At 39.0% G+C, this 20,015-nt stretch overlaps 1 protein-coding gene across 1 annotated transcript in view; it reads left to right on the top strand.

Annotated features, from left to right (window-relative positions):
* The window catches only part of Tdrd1 (tudor domain containing 1), a 47,096-nt gene that overhangs the window by 17,246 nt on the left and 9,835 nt on the right, over positions 1 to 20,015 (top strand). Inside the window, exons 7-20 of the mRNA XM_045133184.1 lie at positions 1,942 to 2,046; positions 2,369 to 2,551; positions 3,153 to 3,296; positions 4,152 to 4,323; positions 5,960 to 6,046; positions 8,512 to 8,679; positions 8,794 to 8,901; positions 9,465 to 9,635; positions 10,787 to 11,023; positions 11,667 to 11,804; positions 14,331 to 14,441; positions 15,914 to 16,084; positions 17,484 to 17,756; positions 19,244 to 19,363. Coding sequence (XP_044989119.1) covers positions 1,942 to 2,046; positions 2,369 to 2,551; positions 3,153 to 3,296; positions 4,152 to 4,323; positions 5,960 to 6,046; positions 8,512 to 8,679; positions 8,794 to 8,901; positions 9,465 to 9,635; positions 10,787 to 11,023; positions 11,667 to 11,804; positions 14,331 to 14,441; positions 15,914 to 16,084; positions 17,484 to 17,756; positions 19,244 to 19,363 — 2,188 coding nt within the window. The remainder of the gene's footprint in view (positions 1 to 1,941; positions 2,047 to 2,368; positions 2,552 to 3,152; positions 3,297 to 4,151; positions 4,324 to 5,959; positions 6,047 to 8,511; positions 8,680 to 8,793; positions 8,902 to 9,464; positions 9,636 to 10,786; positions 11,024 to 11,666; positions 11,805 to 14,330; positions 14,442 to 15,913; positions 16,085 to 17,483; positions 17,757 to 19,243; positions 19,364 to 20,015) is intronic.

Below are 20,015 nucleotides of genomic sequence, written 5' to 3'. Positions count from 1 at the left end.
AGATGGCATTGGGCATAGCAAAGAAATATTCAAGCAATACGTGATTTAAAACAACCAAGGCAAAACCTCAGACTCCGGAATTTCAAGTCCAAGAACTCTCACCAGTGGCAAATATCCAAGTCCAATAATTCTAACCAGCAACAAGTCTCTGGCATTCCAATTCTGCCCTTCCAGCTAGGCTACTCACAGTCCTAGAAAACTTCATCGGGGCTGGCAGCTCCTTGGCAGCCATCTCATGGTCCCGGCATCTCCACTGGGTCTCCACTGCAAGGCACGGTTTATCCTCATGGCCCCATGGGGTCTCCATGCAGGCAACCAGCAAACCTGCTTCATACTGCCCATGGCCATTTCCAAAACACAAGACTGTGTTGCAAACTCAGTGACCCAGCATTTCTCCTACTCCACAGTACCAGGCAGAGTGCCAATTTGTTAATCCAGGGGGAATATCAGACTTTGAACAACAGGACACTCCTTAAGCATTCAGGCCCTTTCAAAAGAGTCTACATTCTTTTGTTGCCCCAGTACAGGTCAGATGGCCCAATCTCAAAGATTATAATCTCTCAATTGCAGCTGAACAGGCAGCAGGTCACCCAAAGATTTCATTTTTTCATGCCATATCCTTCGGCTCACACCAGTTCATTTTTATGCAAAGCAACCCTGCACAACTTCTCAGGACACGGGCATAAGAGCAAGCTTCTCACACAGACTGCTAGCCCAGTTCAAGCAAAGGTCTTTTCACCCTCATTAGCCAAACCTCACAGTCCATAGTTCTTACTGTATTTCAGGTCTTTCAACGCTGACCAGAATAGTCCATCAAGCTGTACTTACAGTACTAGTACTGCAAGCCATCTCTTAGGCCAAGGTTTCAAATCCTTCCATATTCCTCTTGAAAGTCAGCTCCAAAAGGCCAAAGCCACACAGCCAGGTGTCTAGCAGCAATCCCACTTCTGGTACCACTTTACTGTTGTAGTCCGGTTAGCATTGCTGGTAGAAATCACCCAACCAAGAGCAGCTTCTTGGAGAAAGAGATTTATTTTGGCTTTCAGGCTCGAGGGGAAGCCCTACGATGGCAGGGGAAAACAATGGCATGAACGGAGGGTGGACATCACCCCCTGGCCAACATAAGGTGGACAATAGGAACAGGAGAGTATGTTAAACTGGCATGGGGAAACTGGCTGTAACATCCATAAGCCCGCTCTCAGCAATATACTGCCTCCAGGAGTCATTAATTCCCAAATCTCCATCAGCTGGGAACCTAGCATTCAGAACACCTAAGTTTATGGGGGACACCTGAATCAAACCACGGTAAGACCCTTGCTTCAAAGCAATTTTTTTTTTTTTTTTTTTTTTTTTGGTTTTTGAGGTAGGATCTTGCTATAGCCAAAGCTGTTCTGGAATCACTATGTAGTCTCAGGATGGCTTTTAACTCATGCCCATTCTACCTCTGCCTCCCCAGTGCTGGGATTAAAGGCGTGCACCCCCATGCCCAGCTCAAAACAATTTTTTTATGTTGAACTGACTACTTCATATAAGTTTTCTTTAAAAATAAACTTAAGGTGCTTGCTTGCAAAGCCAAAGGACTTCAATTCCTCAGTACCCACGTAAGCCAGATGCACAAGGTGGTGCATGCATCTGGAGTTCATTTGCAGTGGCTGGAAGCCCTGGTGTGCCTGTTCATTCTTTCTCTCGACCCCCCCCCCCCCAGCCTGTTTCCCTCTCTGAAATAAAAATAAAATGTATTTAAAAAGAAAAAAAAAAACTTAAGTTTTTATCTTTCCTGTCTCCCCCTGGATGCTGTGTTCCGTGTATGTGGCTCTTAAAAGCTCTTGGAGAACTTCCATGCTCCTGGGCTTTCTGGTTTAAGCTTAAAAGTCAGACTTTGATGTGCACTGAAAGATGTGCTTGTAGGTAACTCCTTCATGTGTTTTTTTACCAAACCAGAGTGATTATCCAATAGAAGATATTAAAGAGACAGCTACCAGTTCTGAGAAAATAATGTTTTCTGACTTGAGAAGCCTACAACTCAAGAAAACCATGGAAATAAAAGTATGTGTTTTCACTTACAGATGGAAGTTTATAGTCTAGTTACAGGAGATTTCCGATTCAAGTTGTAAAAATTAATAAAATTATATGCAGTACATTTTTGTTCTGGAGGTAGGGTGTCACTCTAGCCCAGACTGACCTGGAACTCATTCTGTAATCCTGGGCTGGCATTGAACTCACTGTGATCCTCCCTAGTGCTGAGATTAAAGGTGTGTGCCATGCCTGGCTATATGCAGTACTTTTTGTATCTTAGTTATAAAACTTTAAGAAATTCAAACTTGCTCTTGCTTCCAATGAATTATTGTGTCTTTTCTGCCTTTGAAAGGGTATGGTTACAGAATTCAAACACCCAAGTAACTTTTATGTACAGTTATATTCTTCGGAAGTTTTGGAATACATGAGCCAACTCTCTACAAGCTTAAAAGAGACATATGCAAATATGGTGCATGAAGGAGATTATCTTCCTGCCAAGGGGGAAGTGTGTGTTGCCAAGTACTCTGTGGATCAGGTAACTAACCATACTTAAAAATGAGATGTGTAAGCTTATGAACTCCAAACTTTTGTTGTTTTTCTGAGGACAGTATCACTCTTAACTTACCAGGGTCACCTCAAACTCATGACGATCCTCCTACCTCTGCCTCCCTAGTGTTGGATTTAAAGGTGCGTGCCACCATGCTTGGGTATGAACCCCAAGCTTTTAATGCTGCATGGGGTGGTTCACAGACTGCCTCCTGTCACGCTGTGGTCTCTCTTCCTCAGTATCCATACTGTTTGTCCAGCTTCCCCCATGCTCCAGACCTCCACAGCTCTGTAATTTTGTTCCTAAGTGGCTGCTTATGGACTGTTTATATCTTGGCATTAGTATCTGAGGCAGTATTGAATAATACTTATTTCAGCTGGAATAACTTTTGAATGTTTGTGCCTGTTTAAGGTGCTATAATTCAACAACTTTAGGGATTTCTAAGCCAGATTCTTAGAAAATGATGCTGACTTTTACATTGAATGCCTGCACACTTTCATCCTTTTATCTGCCTGCCCTGTATGGGCTAAGTGCTTAAACTGAGATTGTGAAGTTGTTTTAAAGCAGAATGCCCGTGTTCCCCGTGCAGACTTGGAACCGAGCCATAATACGAGATGTCGATGTGCTACAGAAGAAGGCACAAGTCTTGTATATCGACTATGGAAATGAAGAAATAATTCCAGTGGACAGAATCCAGCAGCTACACAGAAGCATTGACTTGTTTCCTCCCTGTGTGAGTCTTTCACTCTCTGAGTTCTAGTCAGTGTCCCCAGCCAGTGTTTACTTCTGTCTCACTAGATCACTGTGCCTGCTACTATGTCTCTTGACTGTGTAGAGGAAGTCACTTTGGCTAATTGGACTCATTTCTGTTGTCCTTCATTTAGTTACATATTGCCTCATGTGAGAACATTTCTTTTTCATATGGGTGTCTGTGTGCTTGGTGTGTAGGCATATATGCGCTCTGGTGGTGCCTCTTGCACTTGCCTCCGTGGTACAGCTCATCTGCAATGGCCAGGAGTATGTTGGGTGTCTTGTTTGATCCATTCCTTTTCTACCTGTTCTTATTTGAGCCAGAATCTCCGCGTTAGCAATTCTTGGGTCTCTGCTCCCTTACGGGACTGGAGTTACAGATGCATATGTCCAAACCTGTGTACGTGGGTCCTGAGATTGAACTTGTTCTCTCAGGCCTCCTCAGCTCCTCATGTTTGTGTAAGACGTGCTCTTAACTTTGGAGCCATCTCTCCTGCCCCCACGAAAGTAACATTTCTAGATACTTCTTATATTTACTCTTTAAAATCAGTCATTTCTATATTATATAGAGTTGTGGAAAGTTCAGAATTTATGTAAAATTGAGGTACAATTTTTGCTTGCATGAGTTTAAGCCTCAAATTCCAGAAGTTAGCATGGTCAGTAGAAGTATCAGGAGAGATAAATAATAATCGTCCCTCAAATTGTCTATCTGAGTAGTATTTGAAGGCCCTTGATAATTTTGTCATCAATAAATGCATAGGCTTTTAAAACTTTTCCAAATAGTTAGAAACTACTTGTAAATATGGATTCTTATTAAGTAACTTCACAAATTTTTCAGGCCATAAAGTGCTTAGTGGCAGGTGTTGTCCCGGCAGAGGGGGACTGGAGCAGTGATTGTATCACCACTGTCAAGTCACTGTTAATGGAGCAGTACTGCTCTATAAAGATCATTGACACCTTAGAGGAAGAGGTGGTGGCCTATGCTGTAGATGTTGTGCTACAAAGTTCAGGTAAGAGCTAAGTGTGTGTTTCTTGTTAGTGTGTTGTTTAGTCCCCACCTGTGCCTCAGAGTAGCAATAGAAACATGAAGGAAAGGGCAAGTCATTCAGGCTGTGACTGAAAAGGAGGCCTTGGATTGGCAGTTTGTCAAAAATGTAAAAATTCACAGAACTCAATGGTTGGTTTAAAAGGCTAGGTTTAGACTTAATGGGATAGCTATATGCTCATCCTTTTAATATAGTCATTCCAATATATACTTATGATTTCTACAGTTACGAGAAATTCTTCTTTGTGGATTTACTCATCTGTACCCCGAATACATATATATATATATTTTAGCCAGCCTCACAGAATACATTTTGTTAGTATTGTTAAGTTGGGGGAGTGGAAACACTTTGAAATCCTGTCCTTCCTTGTGCTCTGTATCTGCGTAAAAAGTGACTCCTTACACTGGGATTGCAAGTGATTGCCGGTTTCCAAGGTGCTATCCTTCTACTTTTAGGGACTTGATATCCTGGGTGACTTGGTAGAAAATGAAAACAATTTAGTATAAAACCTATCTTTGTTCCTTTGGCATGCATATTTTATGTTACAATTCTAGCTTTCGGGAATGATTTTAGGGAGTGTTGAAGTTTATGTCAATGCTGACCAGCCTGTTTCAGCTTTTTATGTTCAGTCTAAGGAGAGTCTTGTGTCTTCAGTAGATTTTCTTCTCACAAGCAGTGGCTGGGTTAGTTATGCTTGTGAAGGGATAACTGAATCTTCCAAATTAGAATTTTCTTTGCCCCCCCCCCCCTCAAGGTGGGGTCTCACTCTAGCCCATACTGACCTGGAATTCTATGTAGTCTCAGGGGCCGCAAACTCACAGCAATCCTCCTACCTCTGCCTCTCAAGTTCTGGGACTAAAGGCGTGTACCACCATGCTTGGCCATATTAGAATTTTGTTTTTCAAGGTCGGATTTCACTGTAGCCCAGGCTGACCTGGAATTTACTGTGTAGTCTCACAATGGCCTTGAACTCACAGCAGTCCACCTACCTCTGCCTTTCAAGTGCTAGGGTTAAAAGTTTATATTAGAATTTTGAAGAGAAGTCATTTCACTAAGTTATTTGGGAATTTTGTGTCAGTTTTTTAATTCTTTATTTGAAAGAGAGAGAGAAAGGGCACACCTGGCTTCCAGCCACTGCAAACTAACTCCAGGCGCATGTGCCCTCTTGTGCATTTGGTTTATGTGGGTCATAGGGAATCAAATCCGTGTTCTTAGGCTTCATAGACAAGTGCCTTAACTGCTAAGCGTTCTCACCAGCCCTTGTTTTAATTTTTAAAGCTGGGATATTTTGTCCTTAGTAACTGATAAGATAAAAACAAATACCCATGTATTAATAGTTATACCTTCTAAATCATGTGATTGAGTTGTCTGATTTTTACTTCTTATGCTTTCTGTATATTATTATTTCTGTATATAAATATTTTAAGAGGGGGTTCAAGGTAAGGTCTTGCTTTTGCCCAGGTTGACCTGGAATTCACTATGTAATCTCAGGATGGCCTTGAACTCACAACGATTCTCTTACCTCAGTCTCCTGGGTGTTGGGATTAAAGGCATGCACCACCACACCTGGCTGAGTTACATTTTCTTCCTCACCTTTTAGGAAAACTCCTAGACCATGTGCTTGTGGAAATGGGATATGGTGTGAAATCTGATGGACAGAATTCTAAGGAGCCAAGTATGGATCAAAGTGAGTATACAAGTTAGTATGGAATAGTATAATGGCTTCCATTACAGAATTTTTCTTACTAAACCAAAAATAGCATGACTGTATCCTTGTTAAGAATCAATAGGAAAAAAGCCGGGCGTGGTGGCGCACGCCTTTAATCCCAGCACTCGGGAGGCAGAGGTAGGAGGATCGCCGAGAGTTTGAGGCCACCCTGAGACTACATAGTGAATTCCAGGTCAGCCTGAGCCAGAGTGAGACCCTACCTCGAAAAACAAAAAAACAAAACAAACAAACAAAAAAGAATCAATAGGATAATAGCCATTATATAAACATTTAAAGGACATTTGGGGGTGTAAATTAGAACAGGTCATAAAAGGTCTGAGACACATGCTAAGGGGCTAGACTTGATTCTGGCCATTGTAAGGATGGAAAAGTGAGAAGTACCTGGAGTGATGAGCCCACGTAGAGGAACATGGAACATTTCTAACCTTCCGAGGAATTTAAGACATCTGCAGAGTCGTTCTGTGACTGTACTACAGACTTGAGCCTGATAACGTCTGATTGAGTCACCCTTACACTTGACACTGTCCTCGTGGGCCCAGAACCATAGGTGTTCAGGTGCTGCCTATGGAGCCCTCTCATGTAGGCCGCACTTACACACCACCCCTGGGAGTATGTAGCCCCTGACAGGCTCACTCATGGTGGGAATGTCAGTGGTTTTTGTAACACTTAGGCCCTCTGGGAGCACAGTCCATAGCCTTTACTTAATCAGCTACCTCTCCCAATTGCTTAGCAGCATGCAATGGATTTTTAGTATGTACCTCAGGAAATCACAAGAACCATTGGTAGATCCTTTGCTGGATTCACATAGTTGAAAGAAACCATTGAAATCATTCTCTGCACATACTTACATGTTAGGAAGCAGGTGCTAAAATGCAGGGGCTTACCCTCAAACTCAGGGATTTAGGCCCCTTCACTCCATTTTAGTTTTTTCCACCAGATTCTTCATTCTTCCCTGTGAAACAACAGGATAGTGGTTCTTTTTTTTCCCTATATTTAATTCAGTTTATATTTTGCTTTCTGAAAGTTGTAAAAAAAATATTTTTGACTTTTAAGTCTCTCTCATTGGAGACCTAGTGTTTGAGGCCAATTAGGGTTTCTGATATGACTTCAGGAAGCCATTAAATTCTTGAATTCAATTCTTGAATTCTGAGAGAGGTCATTCCTAGGAAGCAAATTCCCTTGGTGTTAAAAGTCAGACCAGGGCTGGAGAGATGGCTTAGCGGTTAAGTGCTTGCCTGTGAAGCCTAAGGACCCCGGTTCGAGGCTCGGTTCCCCAGGTCCCACGTTAGCCAGATGCACAAGGGGGCGCGTGCGTCTGGAGTTCATTTGCAGAGGCTGGAAGCCCTGGCGCGCCCATTCTCTCTCCCTCTATCTGTCTTTCTCTTTGTCGCTCTCAAATAAATAAATTTTTTAAAAAATCAGACCACCTAGCCAGGCGTGGTGGCTCACACCTTTAATCCCAGCACTCAGAAGGCAGAGGTAGGAGGATCGCTGTGAGTTCAAGACTGAGACTACATAGTTAATTCCAGGTCAGCCTGGACCAGAGTAAGACCCTACCTCAAAAAAAAAAAAAAAAACAAACAAACAAAAAAAAAAATAGTCAGACCACATAGATACATGGTTATATAGCAATATTATCATATGTTAAGAATTCTACAATCTGTATCATCTGTTTGCTTATATTTTTAAGTTAAAACAATGAAATTGGCCTAGGTTTTATCGGTACAGTTCCTTAAAGCAGTATATCTTTGGGGATTCTGGCGTTTTGATATCATAATGTCTCTTAAGTCTTGACTCTAAAAATACATCTCCTGAGAAGTTGGTTCTATATTTTAAAAAAAAAATTCTAACAGTTTTCTTACATTCTAGATTATTTTTTATAAAGGTTAAAGTCCCTCCTTCAGGTTTTTAAGTCAGCTGTGCTTTTTTTTCCTTAACATGTTACTTATGTTGCTTGTTCCTTACTTGAACTATTTAAATTCTTATTTTTTAAAGGTTGATTTTTAATTAAATTTGTTTTTTTATCATAATAAAATTTTTTCACATGGAATTTTCATCTCAATATAGAATTGGTTCTGCTTTGATGTTTTTACTCTTCAAGATCATGTGATTCTATTGATCTCAATTAGAGACTTTAAAGATTTTATTATAGAACTCTTTAGTTAGATCTAAATTTGTTTCTTATGCCACTAATTTTCCCCCCAAGACTACGCTCATTTCTTGTGATAAAGAAAATAGATTCTATTGTAAATGTATTTAGGAAAAGACCACATGAGCTCTCACTTCCATCTTCTAGGAGCCTTGTGTACGCATAGTTCCTCAGAAAATAATTCAAGTATGCCTGGTTTTAATATTTTTTTGTTACTGTTTTTGTTTGATAATACAATACCAAAATGAGTTTTTTTTTGTTGTTTTGTGATAAGGTGATCCTAAAGATGTTGAAAAAATGACAGCTGAGAACAGAATTGTTATAAACAGAAGTGCCCTGATCCCCAGAGTGCTAACCTTGAATGTGGGCGATGAGTTCTGTGGAGTGGTTGCCCACATCCAAACACCAGAGGACTTCTTTTGTCAACAATTACAAAGTGGCCGTGAGTCAGTTTTTTAGTTTGTTCTGTCACCATAACACACTCCAAGAGACTCAGCATGCTTCTCTAAAGTCAAAGCATGTGCATACCATTGTTTAAGGTGTATCTTATCCACAGATAAGCTGGCAGAGCTCCAGGCATCCCTCAGTGAGTACTGCAGTCAAGTGACTCCACGCTTGGATTTTTATCCAGCCATTGGGGATGTGTGCTGCGCTCAGTTTTCAGGTAAAGACAGCATATTGATGAGCGTTTTACTTACAGTTAAGTAAAACATTCAAAGTCTCTTTATACAGAATGGCTAATTTGAAGCATTAGTTAAATGCATCAGTAATGTTCTGAAATATGTCCAATTGAACCAAATTTAAAAGAATGTGATTTGATAAGTTCAAAGGCAGAGAGCCTGTGCCAAGGGGGTATGGTAGTAAGACTTCTTACTGATGGGGACAGTTTGGCTTCATAATAAACACGTGATGGTTCAGCTTGTCAGCTTGGCTATATTCTCAATCATCTAGGAGACTGAGGTACATTGTGTTTGTGAAGAAATTCCCAGAGGATTAACTAAACAGTGCTTGCCAGGAGAGGGAAGTAGTGATTACAATCTGTAGGCTAAAATAACAGTTATGTTTTAGGAAACTCAGGCTCTGGATAAGCAATACTAGCAGTATTTAGTAAGTATATGTTGTTGAGTAAAGCTTGATATTAAAGTAGAATGTACAAATGACCACCTTTAATTTGGGGCACTTTTATCTTCATGGTAAATTATTTGAGATTTTTCCTTTCTATTTCAGAGGATGATCAGTGGTACCGTGCCTCAGTTTTAGCTTATGCATCAGAAGAATCTGTCCTGGTTGGATATGTCGATTATGGAAACTTTGAAATTCTTAGTTTGACAAGACTTTGTCCCATAATACCGAAGTTGTTGGAATTGCCAATGCAAGCCTTAAAGTGTGTCTTGGCAGGTATGGAGTTTTTATGGCCCCATGTTCTGAAAATATTAAAACCTGAAGATGAAATTTGAAGCATGAACATTTCCTGAGGCAGGAAAAGCTGCTTGTCAGAACAGTGAGAATCATAATACTGATTATATTAAATATTAGAAGTTGTCATACATGAAATTTGTCCCACTAAAATCAATATGCTAATACATTTTTCTTCAGCAACCTTTATTTAGATACAACATTATTTCCAAATAGTACTCAATTTTATTATATTACATATTAAAAATTGCTGTACACATAATTTATCCCCAAGATCAGTATGTCAATAAATTTTCTTCAGCCTTTATTTAGATATACCATTATTTCAAATAGTATCTAGTATTAGTAATATATTTCCAACTTTTTGCCTTGAACAGTGTTCTTTTAATTCTCTTAATTGCATTTGCATCATGTCCAAGATCACTGCCTTAGAGGTATGGTTCTGTTGTAAAATCCTTCCTTGGATTAAGCTCTTCCAGGGGCATGGGGTGTCTCCAAGTATGGATAGTGTGCCTTGTTCTCCAGCAAAGGTTAAACCACTTACATGTCTTCAAAAGTGTCATGGAAGGAATTCCTTCATGCATGTGTGCACCAAAAACCTATTTGACTATTCCATCTTGGACAGTTTCTATAAGCAAATAACTAAATCATTAAGTTTTTTCCATTAGCAGAAGCTGAACATTTTTTTTTTTTTGGTAAATGGAACTGAGTGAGGCATGACCTTTGAAGTGTTGGTTTATACATGCCATTTCAGTGTTGATTTGTGCCCCAAACCTTTCCTATGTTAATCCAAGAGACCAGTATTTCTTCATGGGTCTATTCATATGTTTATGATTTCTTCAATAGCTTTATCAAGGTATAATTTGTAGACTGTAAGTCAGTTTTACTTGTACAACTCAGTAATTTTCAAGAAATTTTTAATTTGTACTTAGTATCAATGGAAGTAGGATTTTTAAACATGTAATTATAGAAGCCCTTTATAGGCTTTTAAAATTATGTCTTCATTTCCATGTTTATAAAATTCTTCTGCACAAGTGGGACTTTTTGGTTCTAGTGTTTGACATGGAAATCAAGTTAATTGTCAAAATGCTTATTTTGGTAATTATTTTGACATTGTTTTAAAAACCCATTAGGAGTAAAGCCATCATTAGGAATTTGGACTCCAGACGCTATCTGTCTCATGAAGAAGACTGTACAGAATAAAATGGTCATGGTGAAAGTGGTAGACAGGCTGGAAAACAGCTCCTTGGTAGAACTCATGGACAAATCACTGGTACCCAGTGTCAGCATTGCTAACATTCTCATAGATGCAGGCTTTGCCATGGAAAAGGAGGTTGTGACAGATAAAACTAGTGACATGAAAAAAGCCAGTAAGTAAAATGTTTACCAAATAATGTCTGTGCTGGAGTCTGAATGGTTCTGTGTAAGTGTGTGGTGTTGGAGTACTTTTCCACCTTCTTTTTTTTTTTTTTTTTTTAATTTTTATTTGTTTATTTGAGAGCGACAGACACAGAAAGACAGATAGAGGGAGGGAGAGAGAGAATGGGCGCGCCAGGGCTTCCAGCCTCTGCAAACGAACTCCAGATGCGTGCGCCCCCCTGTGCATCTGGCTAATGTGGGACCTGGGGAACCGAGCCTCGAACCGGGGTCCTTAGGCTTCACAGGCAAGCGCCTAACCGCTAAGCCATCTCTCCAGCCCTTTTTCCACCTTCTTAATCAAGAAACTATAAATACATCTAAGTGTGTGTGTGTGTGTGTGTGTGTGAGAGAGAGAGGGGGGGGATGTTTTTGTTGATAGTTTTATGGGTCAGTGGCAGCTGAAGATGAATCTGAAATGTGAATGTGGAATTCAGTGAGGTTATATGGTTCATTAGTCATAAAACTGAATTGTAAGACTTTCCTGTAAAATCACTCCAAATCTCAGTAGAGACCAAGTTCTTTAGAAGAAGAATCTTCTGCAGGCACCCCATGATAGCATCTCCCTTTCTGCAAAGTGTGTAATTATCTTCACAGTTCCCTTGGCCATAGAAGGAAGAGTGGAGCCTTTGGAGTGGACGTGGGTTGAGCTGGCTGTTGACGAGACAGTGGCTGTCACTGTCTGCATGATGTACAGTCCTGGGGACTTCTACTGTCATGTCATCAAGGAGGATGGTCAGTTGACTCTTCTCATTTATTTCTTTTTATAAATATATTGGTATATAACTTACTGTGAGTAGATTAGTGAGTGATCACTACTCTTTCTAAAAACAGCCAACTGGGGATTTGTACTTCTAAGGAAGATTTGGTTATAATTGGTTTTTATTCTGTCTTAAGCCATTGTTTCTGCTCTGAGCCACTTCTCTTTATGTTCAGCCAGTTTAGATTTCATAGAATGTATCCTAAATTCAGTATTGGAAAGTAAATGTAATTGTTGACCTAAGATCCACAGACTTGGAGTCATTCTCAGTGTGAAGAAGTAAAACATTACTTCCAGTGTCCCAACATTTCTTGCATGTCTGTTACCATGACCCCTCTGCTTTCTTGCAGAAGGAAACACTGCCCTTCTAGTCGTATACATGAGTTTTTCCATAACTTCACCTTACTGCTGTTTTTCCCATTGTGATGTTGTTATTTGTAGTTACAACTTTTTTTTGTCTTGCTGCATAATGTTCCATTATGAGTGAACTGCAATTCCTTATTTCTTTCCACCATGGGACCCTTCCTTGTCATATTCCCAGTTTAAGGCTATGATGGTGCATACTTCCTTGTGACATTTGGCAGCCATGCACTTCTCTTGATTGTATCCCTTGGAAGTATATCTGGGTTGCAAAGACAAGGCATACTTTCAGCTTTGATTAGTGAATGCCAGCTCCCAACAGGAATGCAACCACTTTGAGATTGCTAGCTATTATCCAGGTGTGGTGGTGCATGCTTTTAATGCTAGCACTCGGGAGGCAGAGGTAGGAGGATCGCTGTGAGTTCTTGGCCACCTTGAGACTACATAGTGAGTTCCAGGTCAGCCTGAGCTAGAGTGAGACCCTACCTTGAAAAACCAAAAAAAAAAAAAAAAAAAAAGAGAAAGAGAGAGAGAGAGAGATTGCTACTTACTGCATATCCTCACACTGTATTTTCTTCCTCATTTGAACAGTGCTGGTGAGCATTGTTGATTCTAACTTTCTAAATCTTGCTTGTTGCATCAGATGAGGTCTGTGTCAGACTAGGTGACTTAGTCCTAAACAGTCTTCCTAGTTGTGAGATTAATCATCCCTTCATTCAGATGAGCTGCTGTTTCATGTAGGACAAAAGTAAAATTTTGAATTTTCTTTTTATTTTCAGAGTTGATATATCCTACAGATATGTCCAACAGCATTATGATGCAATGTGTACAAAGTTCAAAAGCTAAGAAGATTATAAAATGGAAACTCTCAGTTCCTCTTCTCAGTTGTCTATTTCAGAAATAGTCTGTAAATATGCTTGCATAGATATATGTTCTCTTTATATATCTTCAAGTGATGAAACATGAAATTAATTTCTGTTCTTTTTATTTTTAAATATTGTGTGTATCAGTTCATAGATTTTCTTTTTAATATATTTAAAATTTTCAGATTCACAGAGAATTTTCAGGCATGGTATGGAGAGTGCCTGTCCAACCCTCTCCTGTACAGGGTAGATAAGCACGGTACATATATTACAACTGGGCGACTAGCAGAGATATGATTGGATTTTGTCACATTGTATGCTAATGACCTCTTCCTATTCTGGGATCCAGGCGGGCGTACCACATTGCTGTATAGCCTTTGTTCCATGTCTTTTCATGGCTACATGATACTCCTCAGTGTTGATTTAATCTAGTTTAATGGCAAAATGTATGAACAGAAATAGTGTTTCTAAGCTTTTATAACTGAAAATCTTTGTATTCTGTGATTTTGCTCTAAGAACAAGTTTCTACAGTTATAATCATTAGGTTAGCATGTGTGTCGTCTTGTAGAAATTGGACAGGTGAACCCCACGTGCATGAGTCTTGTTCCACTTTATGTCCCATAGTGTGTCTTTATACATACTATAGCTAATTGGAAAGTTGAGATTCTGGCTCATTATGATTAAATTTCCGTTTCTGTGACTGATCCTTTTTTGTGCAGTCCATAGGCACTTTCTTTTCTTTCACTTGTCTGTGGCCCCATTCCTTTTCTCTTACCCCCAAGGGCGGTCTACTGCATGCCTCATGCTCTCCATCTTCTGCTTTGCCACATGGATACTGTAAGGGACTTTGGCTACCTAATTCTGTCGTCCTCTGCCGTGTCAGCCATTTCCTCCTTTTAGAATGATCTCTTCCTCCTGCCAAATGCATTGTACTTTAAATTTCTCCATGAAACCTCCAACTATATCCTTCACTAAGTCATTATGTTTACTTTTTCAAGACAGCATTCATTAAGATTCTTATGGATTTAGATGGTTGTCTACTGATGGTGAGGCTGTTCTTGTGTCCCTGTGACCAGGAAGTCATTGGTTTGAAGTTAACGGAGCATATTAACTAGTGTCTTACTGGCATAATAATTTTTGGATAAGGGAAAACATCTGTTGTACTTAACAATTGTTTTGGGATATCCCTGAAATTTTTGTGATAAAAATGTTCTCTAACTTAAAAGAAAATGTTTAGTATTTTTTTAATAGTCAATGCTCTGTGTGCTATATTTCCAGCTATGATGAAGCTCAACGATTTGAATAAATCTTTAACAGAATGTTGCCAGCAGAAGTTGCCGAACGGTTTTAAGGCAGAAATAGGACGACCCTGTTGCGCTTTCTTTGCAGGTAGGTTTCAGCTGTTGTCCTAATGTCTTGTCCTTGTCCTCATTGCTGTGACTCAATACCTTACCAGAAACAACTTAAAGAACAAAGGATTTACATTGCCTCACAATTTGAGGTTCCAGTCCATCATGGTGGGGAAGACATAACAAGAAGCATGAAACATCTAGTTGTATTTAATCCACAGTCAGGAATCATACAGTGATGAATACTGATGTTTGTCTCTCTCTCCCCCTTTTATCAGTCCTGTATCCCAGCCCATAGAATGGTATCACCCACAATAGAAGTGGGTCTTCCCACCTCAGCTGAATCTAGAAACTCCCCTATAGACATGCCTGGAGATTTCTCTTAGGTGATTCTGGATCTGGTCAATGACAGTATTAGCCATCACCACATTCTACTCTTTTCAATGCATGTTTTCCTATAGTTAAGCACAGATTTTTTTTCATAGTCAACATTAAATGAAGCTTGAAATATAAAGGCTTCCCTTTTTGTAACAAGGAGTTTTCAAGTAATACATTATTGCCTTAACTCTGTTAAGCATTATTTTAATGACCTTCACAATTCTGAAAATAAGATAGATAGTAGAAAAATTATATGTGTTAGTATTATTTCTTCTGGTCACCCTGTACATCTTAATTTTGAAAAATTAACGAAATATATTAGAAACAGTTGAATTGAAAGACTTTTTGTCCTTTATATTCTTTTACCAAGTAAAACAGTTAGAACCACAAGTAGTAAGAGAGTGAGAGTACTGTGAATCTTTGTGCGTTGTTTGTTGTATCAATTATGGATGAAATCTTTGGTTTCTGTCAGATGTGAATGTACAGTAGTTTAAAAATTTGGGGGCTGGAGAGATGGCTTAGTGGTTAAGCACTTGCCTGTGAAGCCTAAGAACCCCGGTTTGAGGCTTAGTTCCCCAGGACCCACGTTACCCAGATGCTCAAGAAGGCACACGCATCTGGAGTTCCTTTGCAGTGGCTGGAGGCTCTGGCGCGCCCATTCTCTCTCTCTCCCTATCTGCCTCTTTCTCTCTGTGTCTGTTGCTCTCAAATAAATAAAAATAAATAAATAAAAAAAAAACTGGAGATACTCTAAAACATGAATCTTCAGAAGTCGATAGTCGAGACAGGGATTTTTGAAGGAAAAACTAAAGGAGAAGAAAGCAAATTTCTTAGCTCTACTATATGAAGATGTTTTTCTCTACGATAAAAATCCAGGGTGCTGGAATGATGACTCACTACTTAAGGCACTTTCCTGGAAAGCCTAAGGACCCAGGTTCGATTCACTAGTACCCACATAAAGCCAGATGCACAAGGAAGGTGGTACATGTGTCTGAGTTTCATTTGTAGTGGCAGGAGGCCTTAGTGTACCCATTCTCTCTCCCTCCTTTCTCATTCATAAATAAATTTATATTAAAAAATTCAAATGGCTAAGGAAAGAAAATGTTTCATTTTCGAACTTTGTGTTAAATTCAGGTGATCGGAACTGGTATCGTGCTTTAGTCAAGGAAATCTTACCAAATGGAAATGTTAGAGTACAGTTTGTGGATTATGGAAACATTGAAGAAGTTACTACAGACAAACTTCAGATGATATCTTCAATGTTTCTGAAACTCCCATTTCAAGGGATACAGTGCTGGCTAGTAGGTATGGTGCTGAACAAGAAGTTTTCTCAACTCCTTCTGATAGTTACATAGTATCACTTGTTAAGTACTTGTATCTATCGTGGTGACATTTTATGTGAGCTGGAAGCTTCTACTTCATATGAAAACTTTAGAACTTCACTTAAGATTTTTTGCCAAAATATTCAGTGTTGATGTCCAAGAAGCTGCTTTTCTGTAGTGAGGGGAGTGAAAACTGACAGGACCTGTTGCAGAACTGGTCCAGAGCCTGAAGTGTTTGTGCCTTCCAAATCAGGAACGTTATGCCTGGTAATTTATCTCCAGGCGATTTGGAAGTGGCACAAGGAAATTCATACACTAATAGTTACTAGTAGCAAATCACTTACATTGGTTACAACATGGATCATGATTGAATTTATTTTGAAGGGTTATATGGATTAATGTCAGGACAAGGTCTAAGACTCATGTTATATTTACATGTTTACTGTCATCATGCTATTAAAATAATGTTAAATACATGCCATAGATAGGAAGAATTTCTTGTGAAAAAGCAAGTTGCAAAAGAGACATAAGACAACATAATATAGCTTCCTAGCTGGGACATGGTAAGGAAAATTAGTTGAACTTTCAGTGCTTCCATTTTCCCATTTGGGAAAGAATAATACTTTCTTCAGAATAAACGAGGTATGAGAATACAAAGAACTTAACAGTGCTTTGCATTGTACTTGTAAATGGTGTGATATAAAATTTTTCTTCTTCTTTTATATTGTTGAGACATAGTCTCATGTAGTCCAGGTTTATGTGGAACAAGTGACCCTCCTGCCTCAGCCTCGCTGCTGGGATTACAAGAAATTTCTCAGGGGAGAGTGTGTGTATATGCATGTGTATGTGTCCACTCATATGTAAAAGGTAGCAGCTTGGCGCAAGGGCGCATGCCTGTAGTGTCAGCTGTTCAGGAGGTTGAAGCAGGAGGTTACCTTGAGCCCAGGTCCTCAGGTTTGAGGCAAACACTTTACCATGAGCTACCTTCCTAAGGGCTTTGAAATAAGATTTTGAAATTGCCATTTGAAAACTCTCCACATCTTCTCATTGGTAACTTGTCATTGCATATATCAAACCTGCTGGAGGTTCTCTTATTGTTTATACCTCTTTTTACCTATTGGAAAATGCCAGGTAACATGTAAGCAGGGAAACTAAAGAAAGATCGTGAACTTCTGAAAAGTGCTAGAACAGATGCATTGCCTGTAACTCTGATATGGAGGATGTAAATCATGGTTTGTATCTTTTTTAACTATAACTGAGAATAGTAAAGAATTATTGAAAATTTTGAACTGAATGGCAAAGACCCAGTCCTGCATACTATTGAAGCAAAAGTTCACCGTCTGTGTAGTATTTTCTTTCATTCTTCTCTTTTTCTGTTTCAGATATTCAGCCTATAGACAAACATTGGACTACAGAAGCCATTGAAAGATTTCAGACATGTGTTGTGGGGATTAAACTCCAAGCCAGAGTGGTTGAAATCACTGAAAAGGGGTTGGGAATTGAACTCACCGATCTTTCTACTCCCTACCCAAAAATAATTAGTGATGTTCTCATCAGTGAACATCTGGCTTTAAAATCAGGTTCACCACAGAAGCACTTGCCAAATAGCAGACCTGTTAACATATGTAAGCAAAGTGAAACCCAGGAGCTGCAAGGTAACACTTGTAAACCATTTGTTCCTTAAACTTAATCATAGTTTGCTGTTAAAATTTTGGTGTAAACAATGAGGGGCTTCACTTTGAAATTTTCATGCATATGTATCACTCACTGTACTTGCTCTTACTTGCCCCCATTGTCCTCTTCCATCTCTCCCCCCATGTTGGTCCCTTCTTCTCTTCCTCTCTATAGATTAGTCCCTCTGTTTATTCTCATGTATGTGTGTGTGTGTGCATATAGTCAAATCTAGATCCTGCATATGAGAGAAAATGTAGTATTTTGTCATTTTCCCCTTTTACTGCCCTCTCATGTTTCCTCTCCCTTTCTATCTCTTCCTCCATCCCCGTAGTCCTCCTGCTTTCATGTCCTTGTGTGTCTGCATGTGTACATGTGTATTTGCATCTAGATTATATAGATGAGAGAAAACATGTTTGTCTTTCTGAGTCTGGTGTATTTTACTTAAAATGATCTCTAGTTCCACCCATGTTTTCTGCAAATGATATAATTTGATTTTTCTTCATAGCTGAATAAAATTCCATCATGTATATGTTACCAAATTTTCTTTATTCATCTTTTGATGGACATCTAGACTTATTCCATATTTTGGCTATTGTGAATGCCTTAGTTGTTCCATAACTTAGATATTATGGGTAGTCTAGTGTACTAGCATCTGTGATATGCTGAGTTGGACTTCTTTTGGTAAATAACCAGGAATGGTTTAGGGCATAATGTAATTCTATTCGTAGTTTTTGTGAGGAATCTCTGTACTGATTCCCATAATGGGTGGCACCAGCTTTCATTTAGTTAGCAGTACATGAGGATTCCTCTTTCCCACATACAAGCATTTGTTGTCATTTGTTTTCTTTTGGGGGGACAGGGAGTGGCTTATTTTTTTGACATAAGGTCTACTCTAGCCCGGGCTGACCTGGAATTCACTCTGTAGTCTCAGGCTGGCCTCAAACTCATAGCCATCCTACCTCTGCCTTCCATGTGCTGGGATTAAAGACATGCCCACCACACCCGGCATTTGTTTTCTTGGTGATAGCCTTTCTGACTGGGGTAAGATGGTTCCTTAAAGCAGATGCCATGTGCATTTCCTGATTGTTAAGGGTGCTGAGCATTTTTTCAGAGATTTATTGGCTATTTGTGTGTTTGTATCTGTTTTGTTCATTAGCCTGTTTATTGATTAGATGATTGAATAAATTTGAAGATTTTCATTATTTAAACTACAAAAGTAGAAGTATTCTACAGAAATATTGTGCAGGAGTATAGTAACTCAAGGAGTCTCATGATAAAGTTTTTTGTAACACTTTTGCAATCTCTGTAATTGAGTAGATTCTTTTGTGGAACAGTTTTCATCTTGGGAACTTGGGAGTTTGATAATAAGAAATTGATGAACAGATTTATTGAACTGATATATTAGTAGGAAAGAAGAGTAAAAAATTAATGTATTTAATCACAAGACATGTGTTTCATATGTCTTCAGCTATCCCGGTAGCAAAACAGTGGAAGACAGTTGAATTGCCAGTGAACAAAACTGTTCAAGCAAGTGTGTTGGAAATCATAAAGCCTACCTTGTTTTATGCTATCCTCAGTGAGATGCCAGGTAAGGGATTGCAGGTATTCAAACATATGTATGTTCCACTTTGGAATTGTGTAATGAAAGTGCTTATAGTGAACTCTTTAGGATGTGAGGGAGAAAAGATAGGGATGGTAGTTCTTATTAAGTTTTATTTTATAAACACAAGTGGGAACATGAAAGGAATGCCCTGTATTCAGCTCCTGCTCAGTAGCCAGTTCTTAGTTAACCTATAGCTTGTTCTAACAAAAGTAAGTGTCCTTGATTACTGTATTGTTACTGTATAATTATCTATGTTGTATCATTTTTAGTAACTTAACATCCTGCAGTCATTTAAGTGAGCTTGAACAGAGACATTTGGGATGTATTGAAAGACTTAGTAGTCAGTTCATAATCTTGGTTTTACCATATCTTATAAACTTTGATATATCATACCGGAACACTAATCATGAAGAAAAGCAGCATATAAAATTGGTTTTAAAATTTCAATTTTCTTCATAGAAGTTTATAATTAAGGAATCTCTTAAATGTATATGAGTTATCCTTGTATTAGAAAGTGAGTTAGATACAAGTTGTTGGTGTCTATTAAAAATTATTTTCAAGTTTATTACCCAAAAATGAATTCTTGGACTGGGGAGATGGCATAGCAGTTCAAGTGCTTGCCTGCAAAGCCGAAGGA

The sequence above is a fragment of the Jaculus jaculus genome, chromosome 1 (assembly GCF_020740685.1).
Source record: "Jaculus jaculus isolate mJacJac1 chromosome 1, mJacJac1.mat.Y.cur, whole genome shotgun sequence".
In the NCBI taxonomy this organism is placed as follows: Eukaryota; Metazoa; Chordata; class Mammalia; order Rodentia; family Dipodidae; genus Jaculus; species Jaculus jaculus.
This window is presented reverse-complemented; position numbering and strand designations above follow the sequence as displayed.